The 27,651-nt window shown below is 41.9% G+C and overlaps 2 protein-coding genes across 19 annotated transcripts in view; one reads left to right on the top strand and one right to left on the bottom strand.

The window, feature by feature from the left end:
• Positions 1 to 17,398, bottom strand: part of LOC308473844 (uncharacterized protein) — a 19,973-nt gene extending 2,575 nt beyond the window's left edge. For 2 of the 6 annotated variants that reach the window (XR_013984352.1, XM_080999673.1), the window contains exons 1-12: positions 11,941 to 13,836; positions 10,982 to 11,104; positions 10,381 to 10,500; positions 9,888 to 10,007; positions 9,113 to 9,235; positions 8,751 to 8,833; positions 7,249 to 7,374; positions 5,871 to 5,916; positions 4,391 to 4,524; positions 2,739 to 2,867; positions 1,415 to 1,532; positions 590 to 724 (exon numbers count right to left, since the gene is read on the bottom strand). Coding sequence is in view for 5 of the 6 variants with exons in the window: in XM_080999673.1 (XP_080855799.1) it covers positions 590 to 724; positions 1,415 to 1,532; positions 2,739 to 2,867; positions 4,391 to 4,524; positions 5,871 to 5,916; positions 7,249 to 7,374; positions 8,751 to 8,833; positions 9,113 to 9,235; positions 9,888 to 10,007; positions 10,381 to 10,500; positions 10,982 to 11,104; positions 11,941 to 12,166 (1,483 nt within the window). In the remaining variant the exon portion in view is untranslated. Of the gene's footprint in view, positions 1 to 589; positions 725 to 1,414; positions 1,533 to 2,738; positions 2,868 to 4,390; positions 4,525 to 5,870; positions 5,917 to 7,248; positions 7,375 to 8,750; positions 8,834 to 9,112; positions 9,236 to 9,887; positions 10,008 to 10,380; positions 10,501 to 10,981; positions 11,105 to 11,940; positions 13,842 to 16,147; positions 16,366 to 17,174 lie in introns of those variants that run through there. The other 4 variants (XM_080999676.1, XM_080999674.1, XM_080999675.1 and 1 more) reach the window with 4 other exon arrangements.
• The window catches only part of BCLAF1 (BCL2 associated transcription factor 1), a 24,301-nt gene continuing 13,047 nt past the window's right edge, over positions 16,398 to 27,651 (top strand). For 4 of the 13 annotated variants that reach the window (XR_013984348.1, XR_013984349.1, XR_013984350.1 and 1 more), the window contains exons 1-6: positions 16,398 to 16,578; positions 19,484 to 19,536; positions 20,287 to 20,411; positions 20,991 to 21,896; positions 22,777 to 23,445; positions 23,538 to 23,707. Coding sequence is in view for 7 of the 13 variants with exons in the window: in XM_080999570.1 (XP_080855696.1) it covers positions 20,308 to 20,411; positions 20,991 to 21,896; positions 22,777 to 23,445; positions 23,538 to 23,707 (1,849 nt within the window). In the remaining 6 variants the exon portion in view is untranslated. Of the gene's footprint in view, positions 16,579 to 16,889; positions 17,033 to 19,483; positions 19,537 to 20,286; positions 20,412 to 20,990; positions 21,897 to 22,776; positions 23,446 to 23,537; positions 23,708 to 27,651 lie in introns of those variants that run through there. The other 9 variants (XR_013984346.1, XR_013984347.1, XM_080999568.1 and 6 more) reach the window with 5 other exon arrangements.

Raw genomic sequence — 27,651 nt, 5'->3', positions numbered from 1 at the left:
TGATGATTTTGGCTGCTATAATAATAATAATAATATACACTCACTGCGATTATTCTGAATCTGACACTTACAACAGCTGTTATTTTTTAATGTTATATTGTGCATTCAACAGAGACATCAAGTTTATGTTATCACTGGTTATTCAAATTAAGCATCACTTCATATGGTGCACAGTGATGTACAAATATTTTAGCGGCTTTGTGCAGTGTTGCTCTCTTCAACAGGGAAATGTAATACTGAGAAAAGGATGTACACATGGAAGACAGAAGCTCCTGTCATGAACTCAACATGTATTCTTTACGCCCAAAGGAGTCTGCTGGTGTGGGACAACTGATAGATGCAGCTGCCACTTAGTCCAGAAAAAAAACAACACCTTAGGGAGTCCTATTGTAGCCCAGGGAACTCTCTGAAAACTATCCTAGAATTAGCAGGATTGGAAAATAAATAAAAGTTTTGTCAAAGCTGACCAGTACAGTGTACTCCCCTGCTATTCAACCTGTTTGGGCCCATGGGACTTCTCTTGTTGTCACTTGAGTGTTATCAGGCACGCTGGAAATGCAAACATCAGATCTTTTACATTGATACGTACTGTGCTGTAGGAGGTGTTTGATCACAAGGGCAGCGTGGAACGAAAGCTCTGCTTGTTCCACTTGGCCAGCCAGTGTCGCCAGACTGCATACCACGGAGTCATCCACCAATTCCAGCATGCGCACTGTGGCTCCCTCTGGTGGTAAAAGAGCAGTGTAAAAGACTAAATCAGCAGAGTTGAAATAAAAGGAGACAAATGAACAGGCCTAGGGCCAAGGCTGAAAAGACACTAGCAGAGCTTGGGAGGCCAGTAAAATGGATTTCAGAAGACTGAAATACATACATGGGGGGGGGGTTAAAATGTTCAGAAGCAGATATAGGTGGGAAGATTCCTTAGGGAGGGTTTCACTGATGGGAAATTTGATGCTCTGCTGCTCTGCTACCTCCCTTTCCATACATTCAGCTAGTAAACACCCAGAGGGTACCATGTTTGCCTCTGCTGGTCTAGAAGCACTAGAGAAATTACTAGCAATGTCAACACTAAGTTACCGATACAACTCTGAGTTGGGATTAAAATCACTTGTCTGCTGTGTTTCACTCCTATTAGCAGCTCTGGTAGCTATGCAGCCAGTGGGATAACGTAGAACTGACTGTGGGAATCTGTTGATTTTTACGACTGCCCTTTGGTTCCCTCTGTGCTCCAAAATTGTAAGGTTGCTGCAACCCTATGCACACTGACTTTTTGCATAGGTAAAGGCTACAGCACTTCCTTCTGAGCAGACATGCATAACACTGTGCTGTAAAGTTGGCAGCAGCAGCGGAAATCAATGAGTACAAAATGTGTGTGCTCTCAGCCCATCCACTCAGCACTCTGAATGCCCCCTACCATGTTTCATCAGGTCAACAAGACAAGACATCACACAGTGAAGAGATTCCTCTTCTAGAAAGTCTACACTCTGGACAGCTTGAAAAAGTCCTTCAATGCATGGACTTTCTATGACTCTCTGCAAATAACAAAAGTAGATGATGTTGTTACATTCATTCTGAAAATTGTGGTGTCCCCCCCCCCACCCGCAATTATAGATGCCAAGCTCTTAGTTTGCCTTGGGCCTTCAGGGCTGTGCCTATTCAAGTGTTAAGCCGAGAAATGTGTGCAACAAAGGCATCTGTGGGGATTTAATCTATGCAAATGCATGTTCTATTAAATGCCCTAGTTATGCATCATGACGCCCTGAGACTGTCCCACCAGGAGAGTTCAAATTACACGGATGTGCTTGAAATTAATGAATACAGAGTAAGTCTGCAATGATATGTGTTACAATAGCCTTCATTTCACAAGAAGCCATCAAGTGTGTGATAACAAGGCAATCTGGGAGATGGTATGAGGAGCCAAGAATATATGGCATATTTCCTGCAAGCATTTATCCATACACAGTGGGTTTCCACTTTCTTGAGCAATTATCATCTAAGGCCCTTCTTTGTGTGCCTCCTCCATGAGAGGTCTGGAGGATGGCAACATGAGAATGGGCCTTTTCTGCAGTTGCTCCCTGTTTGTGGAATGCTCCCCCCGGGGAGGCTTTCCTGGTGCCTTCATTATATATCCTTAGGTGCCAGGCAAAAATGTTTCTCTATAACCAGGCCTTTGGTTGGTTGAGAATTCTATGGCCTTTTAAATGTGGGAAGGCGTGTTATTGGTTGGTTTTTGGTTTTGTTTTATTATGTATTTTGTGTTCTCATTTTGTACTTTTATGTTGTGAACTGCCCTATGGTCTTCAAATGGAGAACAGTATACAAATTTAATGAAGGAGGAGGAGGAGGAGGAGGAACAGGAACAACCTAGTTGAAAAAGCATGTATACCAACAAAGCCAAATTTCCAAAAAGCCTACAGTGAAGGCGTAAAAGTCACAACTTGCTTTTTATTTGTTGGTAAGATTTTTCTTTTTGAAACACGTGGTCATTTACTCCCTTGAATGAAGCAAAGACGATGTTTCATTTTAATTATAAGGTTACCAGATGTCCCTGTTTCCCGGGGACAGTCCCCAGATTTACAAATCAGTCCCCATACAAAATCCATTGAAGTTGAAAAGTGTCCCCAGATTCATTGGGGGAAAAATCTGGTAACCTTCTTTTAATATCACTTAGTAAGAGAAACAGTGAAGTGAAGCCTTCAGAACAATGTGTAATCCTGAAAGGGAGACTTGGCACTCACCTCTATGCTTCTGGAAAGGCTGAGATTTTTAATAAAGCAGGCAGCGTGACCTACAATCACTGGGTCCATTTTCGAGGCGAGCAGCAGGTTCCCTACCGCCTGCAGCACTTCATCACACATCAGTGCATCCTGCAAAGGGAAAGGTAGCCAGTGAGTAGCTGAAATGAAGGCAGCAGAAGAGACATGGTTCTACCATACCACTGTGAATGGGACTAGAGATGGGTGATTGAGATATAGATATATAGATATATATCACTTGATTGTTAATAAAAAGCTCAAAGCGGGTAAAAAAAGAATAAAAACAATAAAATTATCAGTAAAAAAAACCCCAATTAAAACTAGTATTTAAAACATTAAAAAAATTAAAAATCAGCAATAAACTAAAACCAGAAAACACATGCCAATATTCTGCATGTCCAGACAGGCCTTTTGAAACAAACATGCTTTTTTTTTTTAAGCAGGCACCAAAAAGAGTAGAGTGAATGAATTACTAAGGAATCAAAGAGATATGCTTTTAAGTTTTTAAAACTCTTTACATTTAGGATGAACTGCAACAAGTGTATTGCAGTTTGGGAGCTACAATTATGAAGAACTATGAAAAGCTCCACAAATTGTCTCTTCGTGTTTCAGTCCCAACTCACGGCAGCAATGCAGAGAAATCGAGCCTCCACTACCTCCAAACCACATCAGATGATACTGAAATGTGTGTGTGCATCCAATGGCACATGCAGGATTTGACTTTCCTGTTCCACCACAAACCTCCCATGTTACAACCTCCATTCGTTTTACTGATGCCTGTGTCCCACCATATTGAGACTTGTATGTCACTCCCACATCCGAATGCATTTTTGCAGGCAAGTTTATATTATGAAGATGTGGGGCTTTTCCGTTTGTTAAGGAATGAAGGTGCTATGAAGTCAACCAAACCCAAAGTCACCAAAGAACAAATGATTTCTTCTTCCCTAGGAACACAGTGTAGTGTTGGTAACCACTGAAACATTAGTTCATCTTGGTTGGAAATGTTAGCTTTGTCCCACAGTTTGTTTTCCTGCTGGGGTTCCCATGGAGAGCTCCTTTTCTACTTCACTTGGAATTCAGGTCAGAGCAGAATGGGAATCCTTGAAAAGGTCTTTAAAAAAACAACCCCAGGCTGGAGGGCATTGAAACAAGTAGTCTGAGCAAACCAAGATGAAAAGCTGACCCAACAGAAGACAATATAAGCATCTCTACTGAGGATTAATTGTTCAGGTTTCCTCTGTCACAGAACATTTTCTCCAATGCCAAAGCAGCTATACCATCCATCACAACCACAAATGGATATTTGCTACAGAATGTGAATCTCGAGAAGACAGATTAGAACCCAATATGATTATAATCAGAATTTGTTCCCAGCGCTCCCTTTCCAACCTTATTTCTGGATATGCACATCATCCCACACTTTCAAATGCATGCTGAAGCCTTTTCAGAATGAATTTTGAATTATTGTCTACTGATCACCTGGCCGCGTCAAACTGTCATTTTAAATGTGTTACCTCTGATGAAACTTTTGTCCACTGTCGTCTTTCAAGGTTGAGCTGCCTCGGAACATTATGGCCATGCACATTTGACTAAAGCTTACAAGGCAAAGGGTAATATAAAACAGAAATGTGTACCTGGTTGTCTGGGTGCTGGGATAAAATCCGGAGAAGAATGATGGAATTGTGCTGAGTGTCTTTCTTGTTAGATGCCAGGAGAGGGAGCAGGTGGGACGGGATCTGCAAAGCAACGATGCTGGTCTGACCACTCTCTGTTTGGAAAATGAGAAGGTTGTTCAAGGTCATGTGTGCAGATCAATAGAAGCTGCTTTGGAGAAAAGGATTTGTGAGAGAAAGGGGCCTCCTCTAGACTGACTCAGTCAAGTCAGCTGGACTTCACAGATCAGGCAATGTTATGTTATGACAGTATAGAAGTTAAACTTTAGGCTCTGATTTTAATGAAAAGTCAAAAGAAGATGAAGACCAAACTGCACAAGAGGGTTGGACCTGTGTTCTGGCCAATGGCATAAAAGAAAGGGAGAAAGACAGACCAATAGGATGTTTGAGCAATGCAAAATGTTTGTAGAAAGGCACTGCTGGAAAGAATTCTCTTCAGAATCAGGGGACTGAAATTGATAGAAAGCGTACAGAGAGTTGTGTTTCTGTAACTTTGGTTGGGATTGTGGTTGTTCAAAATCAGCTGCTAGGCGCAAGTGATTGACTGCAGCCTCTGGATTAGATAACCACTGGATTAGATCTCTTTCTCACACACACACAAAAAACCAACCAGTGCTTTTTTCGGGGGGGGGGTGTATAGGGGTACTCTCATTTTCCTATTCATAGGAATACTATTGAAATACTGCCCCTCAATGAGGCCAAACTTAGATTCACAAAATGTTTAGGGGTATGCATAACGCTGCTGCCCCCCAGAAAAAGCTGTGTGTGTGTGTGTGTGTGTGTGTGTCCATATTCTTGTCTACTTTTTCCACACAGAATCGACAGTTTAAAAATGGTAAAAGGAAGTGTATGGATTTGTAGTTATAATCCATATTAATGATCTTGCTTGTCAATTTGAAACACAGAGAGACATCTTTCATTACAAGCACATGAGCAAAAATCTCAGTGGCCAGGGATATTTTTCACCAACTCCTTCTTTAGTCTCTTTTCTCCTTTTATAGATGGTGGAAAACTTCTACATGATCTCTCCCCCACCCCGAACATCTGTGGCAGAAATGTGCCTTGAGCATTGTAAGGTATTGGTCAATCAAGTTTTACTAATCTTTACATCAGTCTGAATGCTGAATTGGTTTGCAGTTACCGTCTCTAAAAAACTGAATCCGTGTTTGTTGGTATACTTTAGAACAACAGTACTGTCACTCTCACAGCCTCTGGTAACTGAAGGGTTTATTAACTTTCAAAAAAAAAAAAAGTCACACCATCCACGTGCCTGAAACCAAAACATGGTATTCGTCTTACTTAAAAGAACAAAGAGTGACTTGAGGACATTCCTTCCAGAGGCTAGACTGTACAAAACACAGGAAGGAGGGGGTTCTATTTTTGTATCTTTTAAGTGACTGCAATTTTTCGTTTATTAGCATGCTAGGACTGTAGTACTTACCACTCACGGCTAAATTCCTGAGACAGACACAAGCCTGGTTGGAAACCTAGTTGCAGAAAACAAAGAAATCAGAACACAATAGAGAAACAACTTTTGGCTGTGAAAAGGCTGCAAAGCTGACTGGTCCACAACAGCTTCATGCAAAACTTGCTAAACCTCCAAAATGTTCTGACAGGATTACTGTATTTTTTGCTCTATAACACGCACCAGACCATAACACGCACGTAGTTTTTAGAGGAGGAAAACAAGAAAAAAAATATTCTAAACGAAATAGTGGATATATGATTTTTGTGGTTCATGCTGTGGCCACAGACATGTGATCTGACAGTGAGTTTGGAGTAGCCCAATGCAAAAATCCTGAGGATCCATGTGGATCCATGCTTTGTAACCACGGAGGAGGGAAGGAAGGGGAACCATGGATCCTCTGCTCATGACTGCAGCAGATCCCCCCCCCCCACCCGCAGGCATTCGCTCCATAACACGCACAGACATTTCCCCTTACTTTCTAGGAGGAAAAAAGTGAGTGTTATGGTGCAAAAAATACGGTATGTGTCAATGATGGGTAAAGTTAAAATGTAAGCATGTCCTCTGTGGCAACATGAGGCAAAACTAAGCCTTTAAAGGCAACTGTGAAAGTGCCCCATAGATATCTGAGAGATACTCAAAAAAGCGCCACTTGTGGGTGCCTAATAGTACAAGGATGTGTAGCCTTTCAGAAGAACAAATTGCTCTTGATTTAAGGTGCATACACACCATGCATTTAAAACATATTTAAAACACATGACAATCCCCCCCAAAAGAAAAGAATAATGGAGCTGTAGTTTAACAGTGCTACAAACTGAAGCTCTGTGAGGGGTAAAGTACAGTGCTCAGGATACTCTGAGGGAAGTCATGTGCTTTAAATGCATGGTGTGTATGCAGCCTTAGTGAACAATCCAGTTAATTTTGCATTTGTTTGGGAAGATCTGTAATTGTGAAATTTTACTCCTCACACTACCTCACAATCTTCCCCAGGCAGAGATTAGGAAAAAGCCCATCCCTATATTCCCAGGCCACCACTGTGAGAATGAAAATATTGAACCAAGAGATCTCACCATTATTTAAACATGGAATCCCCTCTGACTGTAGGAGATTCTGAGTTTGATCTCTTAGAAATTCATGGAAGATGCCACATCTAGCTAACTCCAGCCTTTGTGTATTCTTGCGCCCCCATGCTGAAGAAAGCATCTTTTCAGTCATTTCCCTGAACACAAGATATTTAGCCTGCAGTACTAAGCATACCTTACTTGGAAATACATCCCACTGGTATCAAAATAATATTTCTGAATAAACCAGGGGGGCTGTTAGTAAAACAAACCTGCATAATCCACAGCTTTACCTTGTCCACAGATGAAGACAGAAGGAAAAGGAGCATCCGCAGAAGAAACCTATCACCGGTTTGGAGCATGGCTTTATGGTGCTGCGAGTTTGTGGCCATGTTGCTCAGAGCTGCACAGCTATAATACTGTAAGAAAGAGAAGTGGTGTGATTTTGAGAAAGGAAAGCTTGTGGCCAAGGGTTCTTAAACTGTGGTCAAGACCTCACAGCAAATGAAAGGGACCATGACTGATGATGGCGTTCCTAGGGTGATCAAATTGCTGCTGCTGAAAAATAACCAGGATCTCAGGGTTTCCCCTCCTGTCTCTGGCGACTCTGCAAACAGGAACTGGGTAATTTGCTGGGGAGCGAGGTCTGAAGTCATGCTAAAGTAAACTTTCATGTTTATTTGCCACAGATTTTTAAGGGAATCCATACATTCTTATGAAATGCATGTGTGTGTGTGTGTGTGTGTGTGTGTGTGTGTGTGATGAAGCTGGAGAGAGTCCAGAAAGATACAGTAAACTTTGGGGGATGTTGGCTGAGAGAGTATTTGCATACAGCATCTCCCTGCATTTTCTGGATTGGCACTGTACTACATCTCCAGGAGTTTTGGGAATGTCCCAGGAAAAAAGAATATTTGCCCGACGAGACACAACTGTGATGGCTACAGTCCACACAGACTGTGCTGGTCCTGCACTAGACCCTGCCACCTGTGCCAACCAGCATGTATTGAAATGACCCTTGGATTCCTTTCCAACTTTATAATTCTATGGGTCTATGAAATACTCTATTTGACTATATGATTAGAAAATTATCATTCTGTAGAGAGTTTGGATGTCTAAGAGTCAAAAAAGGGGGACAATACTGCAACGGTGAGGTGACCAGATCCCTTTTCTTAACAAATCACTCACACACTATTTTGCCCCCTTCTGCTAGGCATACTGCATAGATTCTGCTAGGCAAATGGCATTCCTTGCAATCATAGAATACTCATCATGAGGCTGTTTACAATTCTCAGGAGTCATAGTAAGAACAGAATAAAAATCTACACTCCAGTCATGTATTCACATGTTTGCATTTCTCTTGCACTAGCCTATTTGAAGATGAGAAAGAAGTATTTGTTCAGTTCTTGAATCTCAAACAGGTTAGAGCCTATTAATAGCTATTTCCAAACAAACGTTGAGAACAGAACTGAGGAACCGGAATACCCCCTGGCTATTTTCTTTAACCCTACAACAAATCTGAACTATGAAACGAGCACCTTTCTTCAAGCTGCAATGACCTGTTTCTTCATTTCACTAAAGAGGTTAGCAGTTCATTTCCACGGTGCACAAACATATGTAGTACCCCCCTCCAAGCAAAAGTATGTGCAACACCACTGAATTACTAATTTCTGGAAGTTAAAATGTTAAAAGACTACTGTCTCGTCTATCTTTTCCTGTGTCTGTAGGTTCAGTTGAGCAGCTGGCTATTTCCACAGCTTTGAATGCTCAAAAACTTCTGTTTTAATGTCAAGTTTACCTGTACTTCCGAGTCGGGAGACTGTAACAAAAGGGTGAGGACTGGAAGAGCACCTTGTCGAAACAAAATTTGCTGAATCCGTTCTGCAAGGGAAGAGTGGTATTGCTAATGAGCTATTTTGACCAAATGAACATGCTCTTTATCATCACTGCATAGATAAGAGCTAAAAATAGCATTTTCTGGGAATAAGCCCAATTGGAATCAACTGGCTTTCCCGCTGAGTAGACATGATTTAGCATTGTACTTGAAGTAAAACATTTCATTTTAAAGAAAACAATAGCTTTGACGATAAGTTTCCCTTGCCACAAATTTCTGTGTCAGTGCACTTGGCCCTTTGAAATAAATCCCCTGCAGCCTAATACCTGATTGTGTGAGATTGAAAATTGCTCCAACTGCATTTCGTTGGACTCTTGGATCGTAGGATTTAGAAAGGGCCAGTAAGGGTACCACTCCTCCTGCTGCTGCGATGGCTTCATGGCTGACATCTGGCAAAACAACAGGGCAAAATAGAAATCAATGAGGTTTCTTTGGAGGAAGAAGTATCCATGCTCCTCCAGCCACACTTTAAAGAACAGAGAGTGGACAGCACAAAACAGTTGCAGCATATGAGTTGGGGGTCCTGGGTGCCTAGTGGCAGAATGAATAATGTTAAGAGTTTACCATCAGGTTTTTGTGAAGATGCTTATTGCTATGGGTCACCTTGAAGCAAAACCTGACTTTAGAAAGTACACGTCATCATTTATTAAGATTTGAACCCAGGACTCCAAGGCCAACTTTATATTCATTGCACAGTATGGGGCCAGTGACTAGGCAGTTCTTAGGCAATCCTGGAGTACTGCATTGGCTCCACTTGTGTGTCTGTGAAGCACCAAGCGTGTCACCACCCAGAGCCCTCCAGGTAAGCTGCAGTCAAACTGGTGTCAGAAGTGTGCCTCCACAAGCTCTGCCCCACTACACTGACCACGACTAGTTATAGCATACCAATGTGAATAATCCACTCTGCTCGCAGAATTCAGCTCTTCTTGATTCAGAATTTCTATAACGATAAGGCACATCATTACCTCTCAATCACAAGGTGTGGGTGTGATATTGTCCCTGGACCTGATTATTGCGCTATGCTTTGGACACGCTCCTCACCTGTGACAGCTAGTGTCATTATGCAGGCACAGGAATTACACTGGACTGTGGCATCTTCAGACTCAAGCAATTCCAGAATTGGCTCAATTAGATCCATTTGGACGACATGATCCTTGGTTACTGTTTGTCAGTAAAAGCAGGAGTAAATGTTATGTTTACAGTGCCATTAATTCAGCTATATACTGGAGAGAGAAAAGGATTGCCATCAGCGCACAATATCACTAGTGCATCTTACACCGGAGTAAATGATTTCTCACCCCTTTTGTACGAGAAGTAAGCAAAACCCATCCTCTGAATGAATGCTCCCCCCCCAAAAAAAACCCCACATTTTATCAGGGCAAACATCCATCCTACTGATTATCACTTTTTAGTATAGGAATTTATATCCTGCCCTTCAAATAAAATACCAGGGCAACTGGACAGTGGTAGTTCCTAAGATCACAGCTGATGCTGATGGAGACTTCAGGATATGCTATCTTGGGCATTTACTCACCATTTCCCTCCAGTAAGAAATTCACAAGGGACGACGATGAAATCTGCTGAACCTCCAAGTCATTAGACTTCAACAAAGCATAGTATATTTCCAGATGCTCTCGAGGCAGCTGGATGTTCCCTGCAAGAATGAGATGAAATGCTGATTGCAAAAAGCTCTTCTGGAACACTTGTCCCTTACATCTTCAAACACTTGATGCTTTTGGAGCAACACCTAGATGGCCTACTTTGCCTTTCAAAATACCTTGTAGCCCTCCTTTCAGCTGTCTGTGCAAACTCACGTGAAAACTAAACCTGTATTACTTATTTTTACTAGACCCTCTTCTGCCAACCTCTCATATGAGTAAAAAGCCAGCTAGCACTCGCCCACCTCTATAAAATAATAAAATGGGAGACTAGTAACTGCAAATGTTGTGCCACATTATCTGGGCTCCAAGTAAATATCCACAGAACTTGCATTAGAAGGGGCTAGACCCAATTCACACATGCTAGGGAACCAGTAAGACTGCCTTGGGCACAACTCAGCTACGTTTGGGAGAAATTGTTTTGCTTCTCCAGGTTTCTACAAATTTTTTAAAAAGAGAGTATGGAATGGATCTTACAGTTTTGATGATTTATGTTCAAGTAATAGAGAGCAGCAGACTTTTGCAAGCCGGGGTTCTCTGAAAACGCCAAGGTCCTCAGAGCCTCTAGGGAGACCTTGCCAAGTGGTGACATTTCAAAGCCTTAAGAAAGATGTGATAATAACAGAGTCTGAATTGTGTCAGAAGAAGTTAAATACCTGAAGAGTCCAAATGCACAGAATTTAAAGCAACAGATAAAACACGACAGAGACAAACTTCCATGTAGAAATATTCTCTTCTTTAAAATTAGCATACTAGATAGAGCTGAATTTTTGCAGTCCAAACCTCATGTGAGAAAAAAGTTGTTATATATGCCAGTTTGTGAGAGTAGTTGGGACATTCCAAACTTGGATTTCTGTTACTGTATTTAGCAAACCAGCTTAGCCATGCTATTTCCTTGATTATCAAGGATGAAAACAAAAGATGGGAGCACTTAAAAGTTGGAAGAAGTGGACAGCATTCCATTTGATGTCTTTCTGTTTTCAAATAACAAATTCAACTCCAATCCTCTAATACCTAATAGGTTTTTACAGAGAGTATTTCAATGTTGGCTTAGGAAAGTGCTCATGCTTGTACCAAAAGTACGGTATGTGCTTGTTAGTCTTTTAAGATGCCACAATATTTCTTGTTGCTTTTATGCAAGAGGCTGACAGGTCTACCCCTTGCTATGATGCCTTTTGTAGAACTGGGATTTCAAATGCTGAATGAGAGTAATTTAATCAATCGGCCTGGAACTGGGATCCACTGCTTTGTCTGAATATTTGGTGCTGGTGAAATACTGGTTCCCCCATTCTCCCTTCATTGCTTATAAGAGCAGAAGCATAAACAGCTCTGTGTCATTCACTTTATACGATCACTGAACTTAAACAAAGCAACCGAGCTCAAGTAAACATCTCTCCAACTTTGGCTGCCCCACCTTCATAACAGAAACTTCTCACCTCTTTCAATGTGCTGCAGAAACTCCTGAGCAATCTCCTCTTCCTGGGTCTGAAGGGCAGGCTTGTATAGCTGCTTTGTTTTAAAGTTTTTCCGTTTCAGACAGGGGCACTCATGGATCTGACCCAAGCACTCCTGAATATCCTGCACCAGACCCGAAGACAGTGTTTTTACTGAGAGAGCCAAGTCACAAAGCAACTGGACACACTTTGTACACAGCTGACCCATGATTAACTTTCAGATCCAACAGAAAATCAGAAATGCAGACTGAGAGTTTGTACTGCCACTGTTGCTCCTGTGTTCCCTTGTACTGGCAGATTGCGATCTAGATAACTCAAAAAATAATTATCTCGACAAGTTGGGAGGGAAAGCTACTGCTGCTTTCTGTGTCCAAGCAGCATGGCTGAGCAAAATCTAACCGCTGTTCTCTCTTGCGAAGCATAAGAAATACTTTTAAAACTTTAGGCTGCAGCCGGTGGTGATCACCTTTCCTCTATCTTAGGAAGGAGAAAAATTAGGCGGTCAAACAAAAACAGTACATTCAGAATCCACCTCTGTTCTGTAGCAGAGAAATCATGTTTTGTATGCCAAGAATAAGGTCAACTGTTTTGGAAGGCTAGCAGCACCAGCCTCTGGGATAACAAACAAAAGAATGCTTGCATATTGTGGAGTGACATCACAGGTGAGGGCAGCACACCTGCTGGGCTCCACCTCTACAACTAAGCTGCCAATCAGAAAAGACAAAAAATAATAATAAACTAACAAGAAATTCCAGTTTCTACCAGACAGAAACAATAGTACTGTCTGGTTGGCCGGCCGGCCATAATGGCTTTGAATACTTCACGTAGGCAAACGCAGAAGAATAAACAAATGCATCCACAATCATTAATATTTAGTTTGCTATCCCTCCCACTCTGATGTCATCTGCAAATTTGATGAGCATCCCCTCAATTCCTTCATCCAAGTTGCTTATAAGGACACCACAGGAGCCAACTCCTAGAGGCAAAACCCTGCAGCACCACACTTGCTACTTTTTTCCAGGATGATGGGGAAACAATGGGTCTTAGTAATCACAGCATCATTTTCCTACTACCTACATCAAGTTGACCAGTTTGTAGTTACAGGGGGGGGGGAACATTTGCCCACCTCCAGTCTGCAGGGACCTAAACCTAACCTGTTCTCCAAGAATTCTCAGATTATAGACAGAGGCTTTGAGATTACACCCACAAGCTCCTTTAGTAGCCTTGGATGCAGCTCATCAGGCCCTGGAGATTTGAATTCATTTAAAGTAGCTTAGCTGTTTCTTTACCACCTCTTTTCTTATCTTAGTCTGTCCTGGCTTCTATTAAGCCAAATTTCATCCTTACTTTCTGGCCACTGCCTCCAATCATAGAATATTAGAATTGTAGAGTTGGAAGGAACTACAAGAATCATCTAGCCCAACCCCCTGCAATGCAGGAACCTTTTGCCAAACACTGGACTCAAACTCACAGCCCTGAGATTAAGAGTCTCATGTTCTACCGACTGAGCTATCACAATCAGTACATAAAATCCTACATAAAATAAATATAAATACCACATGGTGCAAAGATTCAATTTATTCCAAAGGCCTGAATGCATAAATGCCCTTCAAATGGCAACAAATTGACAATACTGAGGGGGGCAGTCATTTCAACAATGGGAGGTAGTTCCACAATTGTGGTGCTGTCACAGAGAAGGTCCTGCTCCACATATGGGCAACACCCATTGCCAGCATAGAAAGCAGGGGTGCGCTTGATTGAAAACTTGGGTTGGGAAAGGCCGTCTGCCAAGCATTTAGACAATGAGATGCTCAGGACTGTATACACATCAAAACCTTAAATTAGGGCTGGTTACATTTGCAGGGAATAGAAAAATGATAAAAAGCACCCTCCATCTCCACCCCCTCCTCTCATTCCCTCACTTAATCATATCCACCCTCTCAAATTCAGAGCCCAATGCAAAGAGCTGATGACCTTTAAAGCTGTTCATTGTTTGGGACCAAAGTATTTGAAAGATTGCCTCTATTTATTACTTTATTTTACTTTCTTTCAATTACTTCTCCCCTGGAAATGTATGATCTGAAGCACTTTTCTGGACAACACAGTGGTAGCAGAATAGCCAACTTTATTTTATTCCTTTAAGGTCAGCACTACCTTGACATGCAAAACATAAGCCAATGAAGATGGTCATCTGATACATTTAGGAGTAAGTCCACTGGATCACAGTGGGACTTACTTCTAAGTATACATATGGGTATAGCTGTGCCCTGAATAACTTGACCTAATAAATGTTTGCTTGTTAATCTGCTGGATCACAGGAATGGAACCAGTACAAAGAGTGGGGACACTGTGAGCCCTGGTTCTGCCTAGTGTTAACTATCCTGCCCCAGCTGTCAAGTCTCCCATCCCTAATCCCAGCTGTATATTCCCTCTACTTCCATTTTTATTCTATGCATTTGTTTTAAAACTTATACTAGTATTAGTAAATAATAATAATAATAATAATAATAATAATAATAATACTATACTGTACTATACTATACTTACTGCTTTTTTCTAAAAATGTTTAGGAGTACTATCATTTTGACTCAAGAAAATCACCATTTTATACTTCAAAATGGGAAAAATAAATACAGTAAATGGACAAATGGACAAAGGTTCAAAAAATGTTTAGGGGACCCCTGCAACCCCCCAGAAAAAACACATACTATGCTATGCTATGCTATGCTATGCTATGCTATGCTATGCTATACTATACTATACACTATACTAACCTAAATTGCTTATACTTATACTATTACTAAGTGATATATAATGATAGCAGCATGAGTGAAGAGTGCCACCTATTGATATGTTCTGTCCTTAGAGTCACAAAGTATACAATATGGCTTCTTTCCCTACCTATTCAATTTTGTAAAGACCCACAATGTACAAGTGATAGATGACAGAAGCTTCTTTATTTCTTTTGTAAATTGTTGCTTATAAGGTATTTACAAGAGGTGTGCTTTGGCTCTCTGTGAAGCCCAAATGACAATGTGAAATGAGGGATTTGGACAGTTTGTATGTGCCCAGGTCAGATTGTGCTGTTAATAAGGTGTCTCATGTTGAATCAGGGATACTCTAAAGTCCCAAGTCACTTTGTGGACTTAAGTGCTCATATATGGCAAAACCATCCCAGCTAGGCAAACATCATAACCTTGAGTGGGAAGGAATTGAGAGGTTGGGAGCATCTTTCATTTTGATGAATGGACAGGTCTAGGTTTTAATAACGGTGGATCATTTCCCCAGGACACTCCATTTGAAAACGGATAGGGTCAGTTAGCCAGTTTTAAAACATGGTACTATGAAATCCAAATGCTAAGTAATGATGGTTGGGATTGATGGGGATGGAACTGATGATGGCCGGGAAATGTGTGTGTAGTGGCTCAGTGTTGGCCCGAAAGGTACAGAAGATCACTGGATGGCAAGGAACAAGTTGCTGTCTCTCAGTCCAACCTACATTAAATGGATGTTGTGATTCTACAACGCTGTTCTAAAACAATAAGAAGAGTCTTGTGGCACCTTAAAGGTAAAGGGACCCCTGACCATTAGGTCCAGTCGTGGCTGACTCTGGGGTTGCGGCGCTCATCTCGCTTTATTGGCCGAGGGAGCTGCCGTACAGCTTCCGGGTCATGTGGCCAGAATGACTAAGCCGCTTCTGGCGAACCAGAGCAGCGCACAGAAACACAGTTTACCTTCCCACCAGAGCGGTACCTATTTATCTACTTGCACTTTGAAGTGCTTTCAAACTGCTAGGTTTGTTACACGTTACAGGGTAACAAATTAACTGTAGCATGAATTTGTTTTAAGATGCCACAGAACTATTCATTCTTTTTGCAGCAACGGACTCAAAAGACTGAAAAATGGCGTTCTATACTTTTCCCCAGGAAGGGCACAATAAGCTAAAAAGAGAAGTGCAAAGTAGGAGGCTGTACAGTATCCCGGATTTGGACCAAGGAACGCAGCTCAATGGCTGGTTTTAAGGCAGTTACACAATTTCCCTGCTAACCCTATGCACGAACATTTTCCTAAATGAGCAACATAATGAGAACCCAAAATTATCTGCCCTTATGTTTTTCCCAAAACTATGGCGTAATCCCGCAGCTATAGCAAAACTCTGAAGACTCGAGCAATCAACCCTATTTTTTACCCGTGATTTCTTGCGCAGACGATAACTAACAAGAAAAAAAAAGCGCGACAGGCGCATGCGCCTCAGCAGCATAGGCTTTTCCCTCTCCCTGCGTCCTTCCAACGCAAGGAAAGATCACGTGACGCCGAAGACTTCCTGCCAGGGCAGCTAGCGTCACTCACGCCGCCTCAGCCGCTTCTTAACCGCCATCTTTCATACGGGTAGCTGGGGCCGCCAAGGTAAAGAGGTCATATTTCCTCTCCGCCCTTTCTCCGAGCGGAAGTGATGCCATCGTGCTATTCTAACGTCGCAGAAAGTGGTTTTCTCTCTCTATGGTTCTTCCTTCCTCTCTGTCTTTCTCCCCCGCCGCCCCCCATTTCTTTTCCTTCGCCGTGACTGGAAATGGCCGCCGAGCGGTAGAGAGCCGAACGGGAGCTGTCGCTCAGAGAAGGGTGAGCCATAGCCAACGCAGGACTTCGAACGGCCCGAGGAGGGCTGGAGCCAGAGAGGTCTTCTGCCTGCTCGGGTTCTTCCTCGGGCGCCATGGGTGCCCCTCCCTCCAAACGCGCCCCCCCCCCCGTCAGCTTTCGGAGCTCCGGCGCGAGAAGCCTCGTTCGCGCGCTCGGCAACCCTCCCTCCCCTGCTTCCAGACGCCGTTATTTTTTGAAAAATTCCCTCAAGTTCTTCCCTTCGCAACCCCCCCTCCCTTTTTCTAACTGAAGGCGGGGGAGGGGCTTGGTCTGCCTCACAAGGGCGGGAGGAACGGAGGGGGAGGGGGACTAGAGGCGGCTCCCATCTCCCTCACACACACACACTGCGCGCAGCCTCCCTTGTTTGGACCAGGGCCCGTCATCTCTCCCCGTTCCCTCCCGCCTCTTTCCCCCATGGGGCGGGGGGAGGAAACAGGTAGGCCGGAACGAGGCCGGCTGGGCGGGGCCAAAGAGAGCGGTCCGCCTCGCCCCTCGAGAGCAGGCGGGGGGGGGGGCCCGTCGCTTTCTGATTAGTCTCTTCCGCGCGACGAGCGGCGCCTGATAACGTTTTGACTTGCCTCCATCTTTCGCCATCCCGACCAGTCGGTTGAAGGGCGACGAGGTGTAGCTAGGGGGAAGGAGAGAGACCTTGGCAAGCCTCCCGGCACACTCGCTACACCAAGGGCCCTAAATGGATGCCTCGAACACGCATGTCATCATGCACGTGCCCTGCCAGACAGCTGCCCGTAACTGGCTGCGGCTCCCAGTTGAGCACCAGACCTTTTGTTGAGAAAGGCGAAAAGGTGTGCAGAATAGTCAGTGGATCGTGCCTTCTTCACACAGTGCCAGGACTCTGGGCAAGTCCGCACGATTAAACTTGCTTCCAAATGACGGTCAAGAGTTTCCAGGGAGGCCTTATCTTGGAGAAAGGGGGTGTATCCTTAAGAATTTCATTACCAACAGATACAAAAAATGACTTATCACAGTAATTTGCAGTATCTTTCGACTGCAGCAGTGTGTGGATATTGTCCCAGGCTCATGCAAATGTGTCCTCTGAGAGCAGCATCTGGAGGTAAAATTTACAGTGTGATCCAAGCCCTTTCAATTCATTTCATGTGATTGAACTTACCCAAGTCAAAGCAAGAAAAGAGTTGTTAATTATGACTCTTTCCCCCATTCTCCACAGTGAACTTGGTATAATTATTATTTGGCCCTTGGGAAGCTGCCTTACACCAAGTCAGCTCATTAGTCTTGATAGTGGTGGTAGAATTTTCCAACATCAGCAGAGGCTTATCAGAAAAAACAAGCTGGATCAGTAAACCATGCAAAATGCAGCAGGAACACTCCTTAGTGAATGGGTGTGTCATGCTTATTATTTTAAGCACTATAACTGCTGTACCAAACTAGCTCTCATTTATGTATCTTGGGAGTGTGTGCTGGAGGGTGGCTCATAGCTTTTCTTTTTTAATGTTTTCTTTAATGAGATTTGCAAAGACAATAAACAAAAAAACAACAACACATCAAGCTGAAAAAATATTGAGTACCTTCTTAGGACCTTGAGGGAAGACAGAAGGAAGAAGTTTAGACCAGGGAGCAGATTTCATCAGCTCCTGACAGAACCATCACAGTTCTACAGAACTCTTAGGCCAGCAGAAGGGTGGTATATAAATGACATAAATTTATATTTCTCACAGCAAGTTAGGCTACATTAAGGTTTTCTCCATTTCATATTAGGCTGAGCATCTAAGAGTTATTGCTGTAGGGTTAATAAGTAACAGCACTGTTACTAGTCAGAACTTTTTTTAAAGAGAGTCCGTTGTACTTTCCTGTTAAAAGTGTTAGAAGTATAAATCACTTTAAAAGTGGCTAGTAAGTGGTGCAGATTAGTATGTGCAGTATTTTTCTCCCATTATGGATTTGTCATAGACTTGCAGTTCTGGAAGAATTGTGAGATGTGTTCATTTGGGTTGGTTGTTACCAGATAACATTAAAAATGTGTGATTAATTTTAATCTGGCTTTTTAAAATAAAAAAGTTCATTTTTATTTTGCTAAATGTCTAGGCTTACATTGCTTGGTCTGAGGACACACATTGAAGCTTAAGTTAAACAAGTCTGGTAGCTAGTTAGGACCTGGATGGGAGACCACCTGATAATCCCATATAAGCCACTTTGAGCTCTATGGTGAAAGGAAGACAGGATATAAACACACTAAATAAAATAAATTCTTTAACTATGCTGGAATACTGAAAATTACATTCATATTCATAAGAGAGGCAGGTATTGAGGTATAAGCAACCATATATGTTGAGCATATATTTTTTGTGATTCATTGAGAGCTCTTACATTCAGAAAAGTTTCTCTGTGTGTCCCTGATACCATTGTTCAGCACTTTAGGTGGATTAGGCACTGCATTCAGAGGCAAAGAGCATTGGCACCTTCACATCAGGATAGGGCCTTAGATTTAGGTTTCCTGTTGCTCCCAAGCAGGTAAGGGGCTCTGACTAAGCTCTGGCTTTTATGCCCCAAACCCAAACCTCTTTATTAATTTGTGGCACCACAATAGGTGGTGGCACTAGGATAGGTTACTGTAAGATACAAGAACGTTGTGAGACAATACTTATATATTCTTACTGAGCAATTTTTGGAAAGGCCAATAAATTAAGTCAATGTGAACATGTACTGTATTTCTGGACAACCAACTTAAACTTAGCAGGCTGTGAGACAGTGTTGCACCGAGTAAATGCTACTCTGAGTTTGAAACAACATAACCCACCACATCAGACTGTGCTTCAGATCTTCTCTGTTTAAATACTTCAACCATTTTTTAAAACCTGTATTAACTATGCAGTCAAATAACATCCTCTTTTGTTTTGTTTTTTAAAAACAGGAATTAAACATTTGAGAATTTTAAATCCATTTCTTGTCTAGCAGGATTGCAAGGTAAGCTAAATACTTAGCTATTTTAAATATTTTTAAGACCATTAAAATTCAAAAATATTTTTAATATTTTGTTGGAAGCCGCCCAGAGTGGCTGAGGAAACCCAGCCAGATGTGCAGGGTATAAATAATTTGTTGTTGTTGTTATTTTATTAAACCATATCATTTATAGTTTCATTTGGGGGGATGGAGACAGTTTGCTGGCATCCGTCTGTCTCAAGAGACAACGGAGTGCATCTCGGGGGGTGAATTCAAACCTCTGGAGAATCACAGCACCTGCTGTGGCTACAGAGATTGGTACTTTGTAACTGCTCCCAAAAAGAATTGGTGTTTTGAGTGACTTTCTGAGTTATGGATCAAAGGTAGATATTTGGGGTAAAGAACAGTAGAGTAGTTAGTGACTATTTTTAGTTCAATATAGACATGGATAAGTGAAAGGTCTTTTTAATCAAGAAAGGAACAGTGCACACACAAAAATGCATAAGCATTAAATGTATTCAGTGTGAATATTGAAAGAATAGTTGACATTTTTGTTCCCTGTTACCTATAGTGCTTTCCACTGATCTTTGCCATGATGTGGGACATAATGTTTGAGGAGATTAGTGATAATTTGAAAAGTTTTTTTGGAAGGGTGGAATGGCTTCTTCTTGAATTTTTTTTTTTTAAAAAACATAATTTACCACTATCCATATATGAATTGATCATCCTGAAACTAAGGTAATGTGTTTCATTTTACTATTTTCTATTTGGTAGGTGTAAGCTACTGGGGGAAAAATGGGTCGCTCTAACACTAGATCACATTCTTCAAGATCAAAATCCAGATCACAGTCCAGTTCAAGGTCAAGATCCAGATCACACTCTAGAAAAAAGAGATACAGGTACATTTCCTACATTTATTAACTTTCTCAGTGGTTTAATTTTTTTTTAACATTTGAAAGACAGACTTTATTATCAGCAGAAATTTGAAATGCATGCTAAGAATCACATAATAGCTTAAGTGCTGTTTTGAGAAGATTCAACTGATTTTAGAAGACATTTTTTGCTTTGGCTACTGAAGCTTGTAGACTACTGTTGGGTGTGGAGTAGTTGCAGAGGATGTACAGGAATTAATGCTTATAGCAGATGAAATGTCAAGAAAGAAATGCTTATAAACAAGAGAAACCAAGGGAATTAGTTGCTCTGATTCTTTACCCTGACTCTCCCCAGCCCCCTCCAGCTCCCATCATATAAACAGAAAGAGTAGCTATATGCACATTTCTTTGAGGGAGGGCTTCTATATTTTATTCCATTGATAGAGCACTTTGAACCTCAAAGGCTGCTGTTCAGAGTGCCTCCTGACCTTAATGGAGCTGCTTGGGGCAGAGGTGTGTCTGGGCCATGCCACTGTACATAATATGGGTAACTCTTATTTTAGAACAGTCATAAACTATGGGCACTAACATTTCTATTTATCTTAGTTCTAGGTCTCGGTCTAGGACGTACTCACGATCTCGCAGTAGAGATCGTGTTTATAATAGAGATTACCGCAGAGATTACAGAAATAATAGAGGAATGAGACGCCCCTATGGCTATAGAGGAAGAGGTAGAGGATATTACCCAGGAGGTGGAGGTAGATACCACCGTGGAGGTTACAGACCCGTTTGGAATAGAAGACACTCTCGAAGCCCTAGACGAGGTCGCTCACGTTCTAGAAGTCCAAAGAGAAGGTCAGTCTCTTCCCAGAGATCTCGGAGCAGATCTCGCCGATCCTACAGATCTTCCAGGTCTCCAAGATCCTCTTCATCTCGGTCTTCATCTCCATATAGCAAGTCTCCCGTATCTTCTAAAAGACGTGGGTCATCAGAAAAGCAAGCAAAGAAAACGGAGGGAGCTGCTTTACAAGACAGTCCATTAAAAAATAAATCACAAGAGGAGGAGAAGGGTGCATTTGAACATGATCCTTCTGAAGCACTAGATGATTTCAGTAAATCTGCAGCAGCTTCAGGTGATATTTGGCCTGGCCTTTCAGCATATGATAACAGTCCGAGGTCTCCCCATAGTCCTTCTATTGCTTCCCCACCTAGTCAGAGTTCCTCATGCTCTGATGCCCACTTACTCAGCACAGTCCACTCAGCAAAAAACACACCTCAGCACTCGCATTCCATTCAGCATAGCCCTGAGAGGTCTGGGTCTGGCTCCCTTGGAAATGGCTCTAGTCGCTATAGCCCTTCCCAGAATAGCCCACTGCATCACATTCCTTCAAGGAGAAGTCCTGCTAAAGCAGTTGCATCGCAGAATGCTCCACGTGAGGAATCTCGGATACGTTCTTTTTATCCTGAAGCTGGGGATCAAGAAAGTACAAAGGGTGCAAAATTTCTGAAAAGGTAGGAACCATAACTACAAAAATAAAGATAACATAAATAGTACAGTAAGCATACTTCTTTATACATGTATATTGTGCAGTGAAAAGTACCTGAATTTTCTCTAATTTTATGCTGGTTATACTAAGGTTCTGACTTAGGAATGTATACATGAACTTTTCATTGTTTCTCAGTCAGAGCTGTAAATATATGTTTTCATTAGTATGTTACAGTGTCTTCATTGGAAGCAATTAAAGAAGAAATATACTGCCGATTAATGTGTATTAACAGAGTCCTGTTATGAGAGTGATTTTCCCATATTTTTTACAGCTTTAATAAGAGTTGCTCTAGCAGTGTTAAGCAGTAGTGCTGAAAGATCCTTTTGTCTTGGTAAAGGAAATACCATTGTGGTGGCCCAGATTTTTCAAAAGTGCAAGATTGTATCTATCTTCAGTAGAGAAATTGTTAAATTTAAACTGGACATTGGCAACTTTCTAGCTGACAAGGTTCTCACCTTTGTTTATAATGTATCTGTAGAACTGAACATAGCTGTAACCATTTATGCAATGTTGTGTCTTTTAAAAATGAAATAATCAACCAGTTGGAAATCTGTTTCTCTGAGCTCTGCAGGATAGATAGTACAATTCTGTTCACTTATAGAGAGCAGTTTTCTTACAAAATAAAATAGGCACAGAAGTACAGGAACTTGTGCAAGAAATAGTTTAAAAATCTGAAGAGCCACTGAAGAATCTCATCAGTCAATATATAAAAAACGTTATAATTGTATAATTAAATTTGTTTGCTTTGGTACTCATTTTGTGGAGTTGGGATGCCATAAGGATAAATGCTACAAACTGAAATGAAAGCAGTTGGGAGTTATTCTTCTCTTCTTTGCCATCCACAGGTACACAGATGAAGAGTCTAGAGTATACCTGCTTGAGAGGAGTAATGCTAGGGAGAAAGATGCTCAGAAGGAGAGAGGGCTAGAAAAAGGGAGGACAGAGGGAGAGAGAGAGTGGGAGGACCAAGAAGCTTTGGAATATTATATGGATAAAGAATCTGGAAAACAAAAATTTAATGACTCTGAAGGGGAGGACACAGAGGAGACTGAAGATTATAGACAGTTCAGAAAGTCTGTTTTGGCAGATCAGGGTAAGGGCTTTGCTGCATCTCACCGGAATGCTGAGGAGGAAGGCTCAAAGTATAAATCTAAAATCTCTCTGAAGGCAAACAGAGACAGTGAAGGATTTAGAGAAGATAAAAGTTACAAGCTTAAAGACACAACTAGCTATGTAGTGGAGAGGCCTAGTGCACTAAAAGATAAGCACAAGGAAGATGAGAAAGTATCTGAGAGAATGATGAAGAAAGAAACCCAGTCACCTGAGCAGGTAAAGTCTGAGAAGCTCAAAGAACTCTTTGATTATAGTCCTCCCCTGCACAAGAATTTGGATGCAAGAGAGAAATCTACTTTCAGGGAGGAGAGCCCACTTAGGATCAAAATGATAGCCAGTGATTCTCATCGACCTGAAGTTAAACTTAAAATGGCACCTGTACCACTTGATGATTCAAACAGGTAATTATCTGAATTTGTAACCATTTTCACTTATCCATGAAGGAATTGCTTTTCATAAATTTTTGTTCTTCTTTTTGTGTTATGCACTTTAGACCTGCTTCCTTGACTAAAGACAGGCTGCTTGCTAGTACACTTGTCCATTCAGTCAAGAAGGAGCAAGAATTCCGATCCATCTTTGACCACATTAAGCTACCACAGGCCAGCAAAAGCACATCAGAGTCATTTATTCAGCACATTGTGTCCTTAGTTCATCATGTGAAAGGTATGCTTTGAATTTGCCATACAAAGTGAGCATCATATGGCATTAGGAAAGTGATGGTGAAGTCAATCCATTGGGAAATTCAGCACTTTTATGTTCATGTAGACTTTAATGCTTTCCTCTTATGGTTATATATCCTAACATTCAGCATTCTAGGAAATGGATATGTAGATTTTGATGAGTGTTGCATAGTTTTAGAGAAGCTTTGGCAGATTTTACTTAAATTATTCCTCTTTTCCCTGGATTCCGATGAAAAGGAGGAGGAAATGAGATGGAGATTAAAGAGATGTGTAGGACAGAGAGATGGGAAAAGATGGGGATAATAGAGGTGAGAGAGCAGATAGTGTTAAGGGATACACAGTGAAAAGATGGGGGAAACAGAAATTGAGCTGCAGAGACCCCTGTAGGTGGGGAGGAAATATTAAAAAGAGGGTTAACTGAGAAAGGTTTGGGTGGAAAGATGAGTGTGTGCTATGATGTACAGAGCAACCTAGTTAGAGATGACTAAATAAAGTGCTGGCATAAAATCATAACATTGTGGGAAATATAGTGGTTTCCTAATAAGAAAGTGGCCCTCGGGGTGATTTGAGTTGTGTGCCTCTGGCATAGGCCAGTCTCTTGCATCTAATTGTGTGCATGTGTATCTGATACAGTTACAACTTGCTGAGATTTCATCTGGTCTTGAATAATTTTGGTTTGCACTACATGTCAATATAAAAGAGAAATGCAGCATAACGTCTTTTTAGTTAAGTCTTCTTGATCCTTACTGTCACACTCCAGTAGGAATTCTGTAGTGACAAATTAAGTCATCCTCATGTCAATATGTAGTGGAACTAAGTGCATTGCTGACTAAATAGCCTTGCATAGATGTAAGTGTTTGTTTTTCAACTTACAGCCAGAAGTTGGGTCTCCTGCTCCAGTGTAAGGAGCTTAGGCAGTCCATTTATAGCTGGGTAGGCCTTGGATGGTACCCAAAGGGCAGAGATTGGCATGGGAGTGTGAAGTTACCGTATTTTTCGCTCGATAACACGCACCCGACCATAACATGCATGTAGTTTTTAGAGGAGGAAAACAAGAAAAAAAATATTCTACACGAAACAGTGGATGTATGATTTTTGTGGTTCATGCTGATCTGATGGTGAGTTTGGGGTAGCCCAATGCAAAAATCCTGAGGATCCATGTGGATCCATGTTTGTAACCATGTTTTTGCACCACTGCGGCCCCAGGCAACAGTGGGTGCGTGATTTTTTTGGTGCAAACTGTAGCCATGGGCATGCTATGTGATCTGATGGTGAATTTGGGGTGACCCAGTGCAAAAATCCTGAGGATCCATGTGGATCTGTGCTTTGTAACCACGTTTTAAGTGGGGAGGGAAGGAAAAGCACTCAAGGGACAAGGAGCACACGTGGAGCAAGCTCTGCTTCTCTCCCTCCTCCCCTTCCCCCCTTAGCGAGCTGAAAAACTTTGCTGGAGGGACAGAGAGCATGCTTGCTTTAAAGGAGCCTACCGGACTCCGGTAGGCTCCTTTAAAGCAAGCAGGTTCTGCTTCTCTCCCTCCTCCCCCCCTCCCCCTTAGCAAGCTGAAAATCTTTCCTGCTATTTCCAGCAAAGCGGGAGAAGAGCCGCTGAGTGGGGACGAGAGAGATACAGAGAGCCGAGTGTAAGCGGCTACTGTCCGGTAGGCTCCTTTAAAGCAAGCAGGTTCTGCTTCTCTCCCTCCTCCCCCCCCCCCCCCCGCTTAGCGAGCTGAAAATCTTTCCTGCTATTTCTAGCAAAGCGGGACGAGAGAGATACAGAGAGCCTGCTTGCTTTAAAGGAGCCAACCGGACAGTAGCCGCTTACACTCGGCCTCCCCTCCCGGTTTGCTCCTTTAAAGAAGCAGGCACTCTGTCCCTCTCTCCTCTCCATTCAGCGGCTCTTCTCCCGCTGGAAACCACGGAGGAGGGAAGCATTCACTCCGTAACACGCACAGACATTTCCCCTTACTTTCTACGAGGAAAAAAATGTGTGTAATGGAGCAAAAACTATGGTAGTTGTCCTTAGGTACCTGTACAGGGCTGAACTTCAAAATCATTAGTTGTTTGGGAATCCAGAGACACACAGCATTGCATAGCCCCAGTGGGCAAATGGAATGCATGCTCCTCTCCATAGTTGCATACTCTATTTTGAGATGAATATGAATAATGTCATATAAAATCCCCCAGTGTGCCCCCTCCATAGTCCCATGAACTCTCTGAGTGACCTCCATTGTCATGTGAGTGGACTTCCACTTGCTCAGTGGGACTTCCTATTTCTCTTCTCCACCCTGTTGCCCTCTGCAGATCTTCTCTGAAAGGTCTCTGAACTATCAAGCAGATTTGAGGGGTGTGGGAGCTAAAAGTGGGAAGAGAGGAAGGGGAAGTTTGATTGTACAAAGAAATATATTACACAGTTGGAACTGTGGTCTTGGATGTTACCCTTTCTGTGCATAGGAGCAGATCTACTAAACACTATGGGTAAGAGCAATCTGATGTACTTGGAAGTACAGGGGGCACAGACAGACATTATAACCCCAGCCTCAGTGCACTGGACCACCTGTAAAGTGAAAGATGGAATGGCAAGTTGGAGGCCAGGCTGTAGCCTAGCTGTTACATGTACAAGGAACAGTGCACTGAAGCCAATCTTAGTTAGATTTCAGTGTGTTAGCACTTTTCTTATTTTGTAATTAAATGAGTTGCATTTAAATTAGTTATATTTAAAGCTGATTGGGATTGCCTGACTGATTCAAATGATATTCTTCTAGAAATAGATATTTAAAGACACCCTGGTTACTAATAGATTTCTAAGTTTCTCCTCAAAATGGTGATAGCTCTTACTTGCTAGCTAGAAAGCTGCTACTTGGTGTAGGCAAGTCCCAAGACCTACCTCCAAATCCAACAAAACAAAACAAAACAAAAGCATCCACATATGACATTGCTCAGTCATATATTTGAATCAAGCTGGGATTAGAAGGGGAAGATTTTCAGTTGCAGCCAGAGGCATGTGGCTGTGTTTGCAAAACACTAGCTGAATGTGTTTAAGTATAAGTCTAGAGATGTTAGCCATTGGGGTTTCCCCCCTGGTGAAGTAGGCATTTGGGAAGAGAGCATAGGTAGCTGCCTTCATTTTGGTCAGACTTTTTGTCTACTTAGCCCAGTATGGTTTTGTGTAACAATCAGAGGTCTTTCGTGTTACCTACTCCTCTTTTTAACTTGAGAGGCCTGGGATTCAATATGGAACCTTGAGCTTGCAAAATATGTGCTTTATTGCTTAGCTACAGTTAATTCTCTTATCTAATATTACTGATATGTATAGCTGTTTTCCTAACATTTCCACATGCATATACTTTAGTTCGAATAGTGGGTCTGCCAAATGTATTCATTGGAAGGCACCATCACTCAAGCTCAGCAAATATCAACTGCAGGACATCTTGATTAAGGACAGATTTTGGGTTGTGTTCAGTGTAGCACTAATGTGAACATTCTGTTGGTGTAAGGATTTCTCCTTTTGCAATGGTATGTTCTTCCCCTGTGCACCCATGTAATCTGTTCTGGAGTTCCCCCAGCCCTCCAGAGCAGATTTGGGGGTGATGGGGGAGAAGAGGGGGTTTCATTTTGCTATTTCAAGAATGTAGTTAAATACCACCCTAAATTTTCTGCTTTATGTTGCTTTTTCTTGAGGAACAGCTAGTTTTGTTATAATAGTAATAAATCATGAAGAATTTCAAAGATGTGACTTTGCTGGTGAAAATATTGAAAATAACATAGTATATGGACTGATTGACCAGATCTCTAACAGTTATGCAACATGGGGCACAATATTATAATAAAGTTACTGAAAATTCATTTTCTTATGCTTTTATTTCTCTCACTGTACTAACTTAGATGTTGCTAATTGTTCATCAAGGGAGGAGCAGACAATTGATTTTT

Source organism: Podarcis pityusensis (assembly GCF_964106645.2).
Source record: "Podarcis pityusensis genome assembly, chromosome: 3".
Classification (NCBI taxonomy): Eukaryota; Metazoa; Chordata; class Lepidosauria; order Squamata; family Lacertidae; genus Podarcis; species Podarcis pityusensis.
Note: the sequence above shows the minus strand (reverse complement) of the source record. Positions and strands in the feature narration are given on the sequence as shown.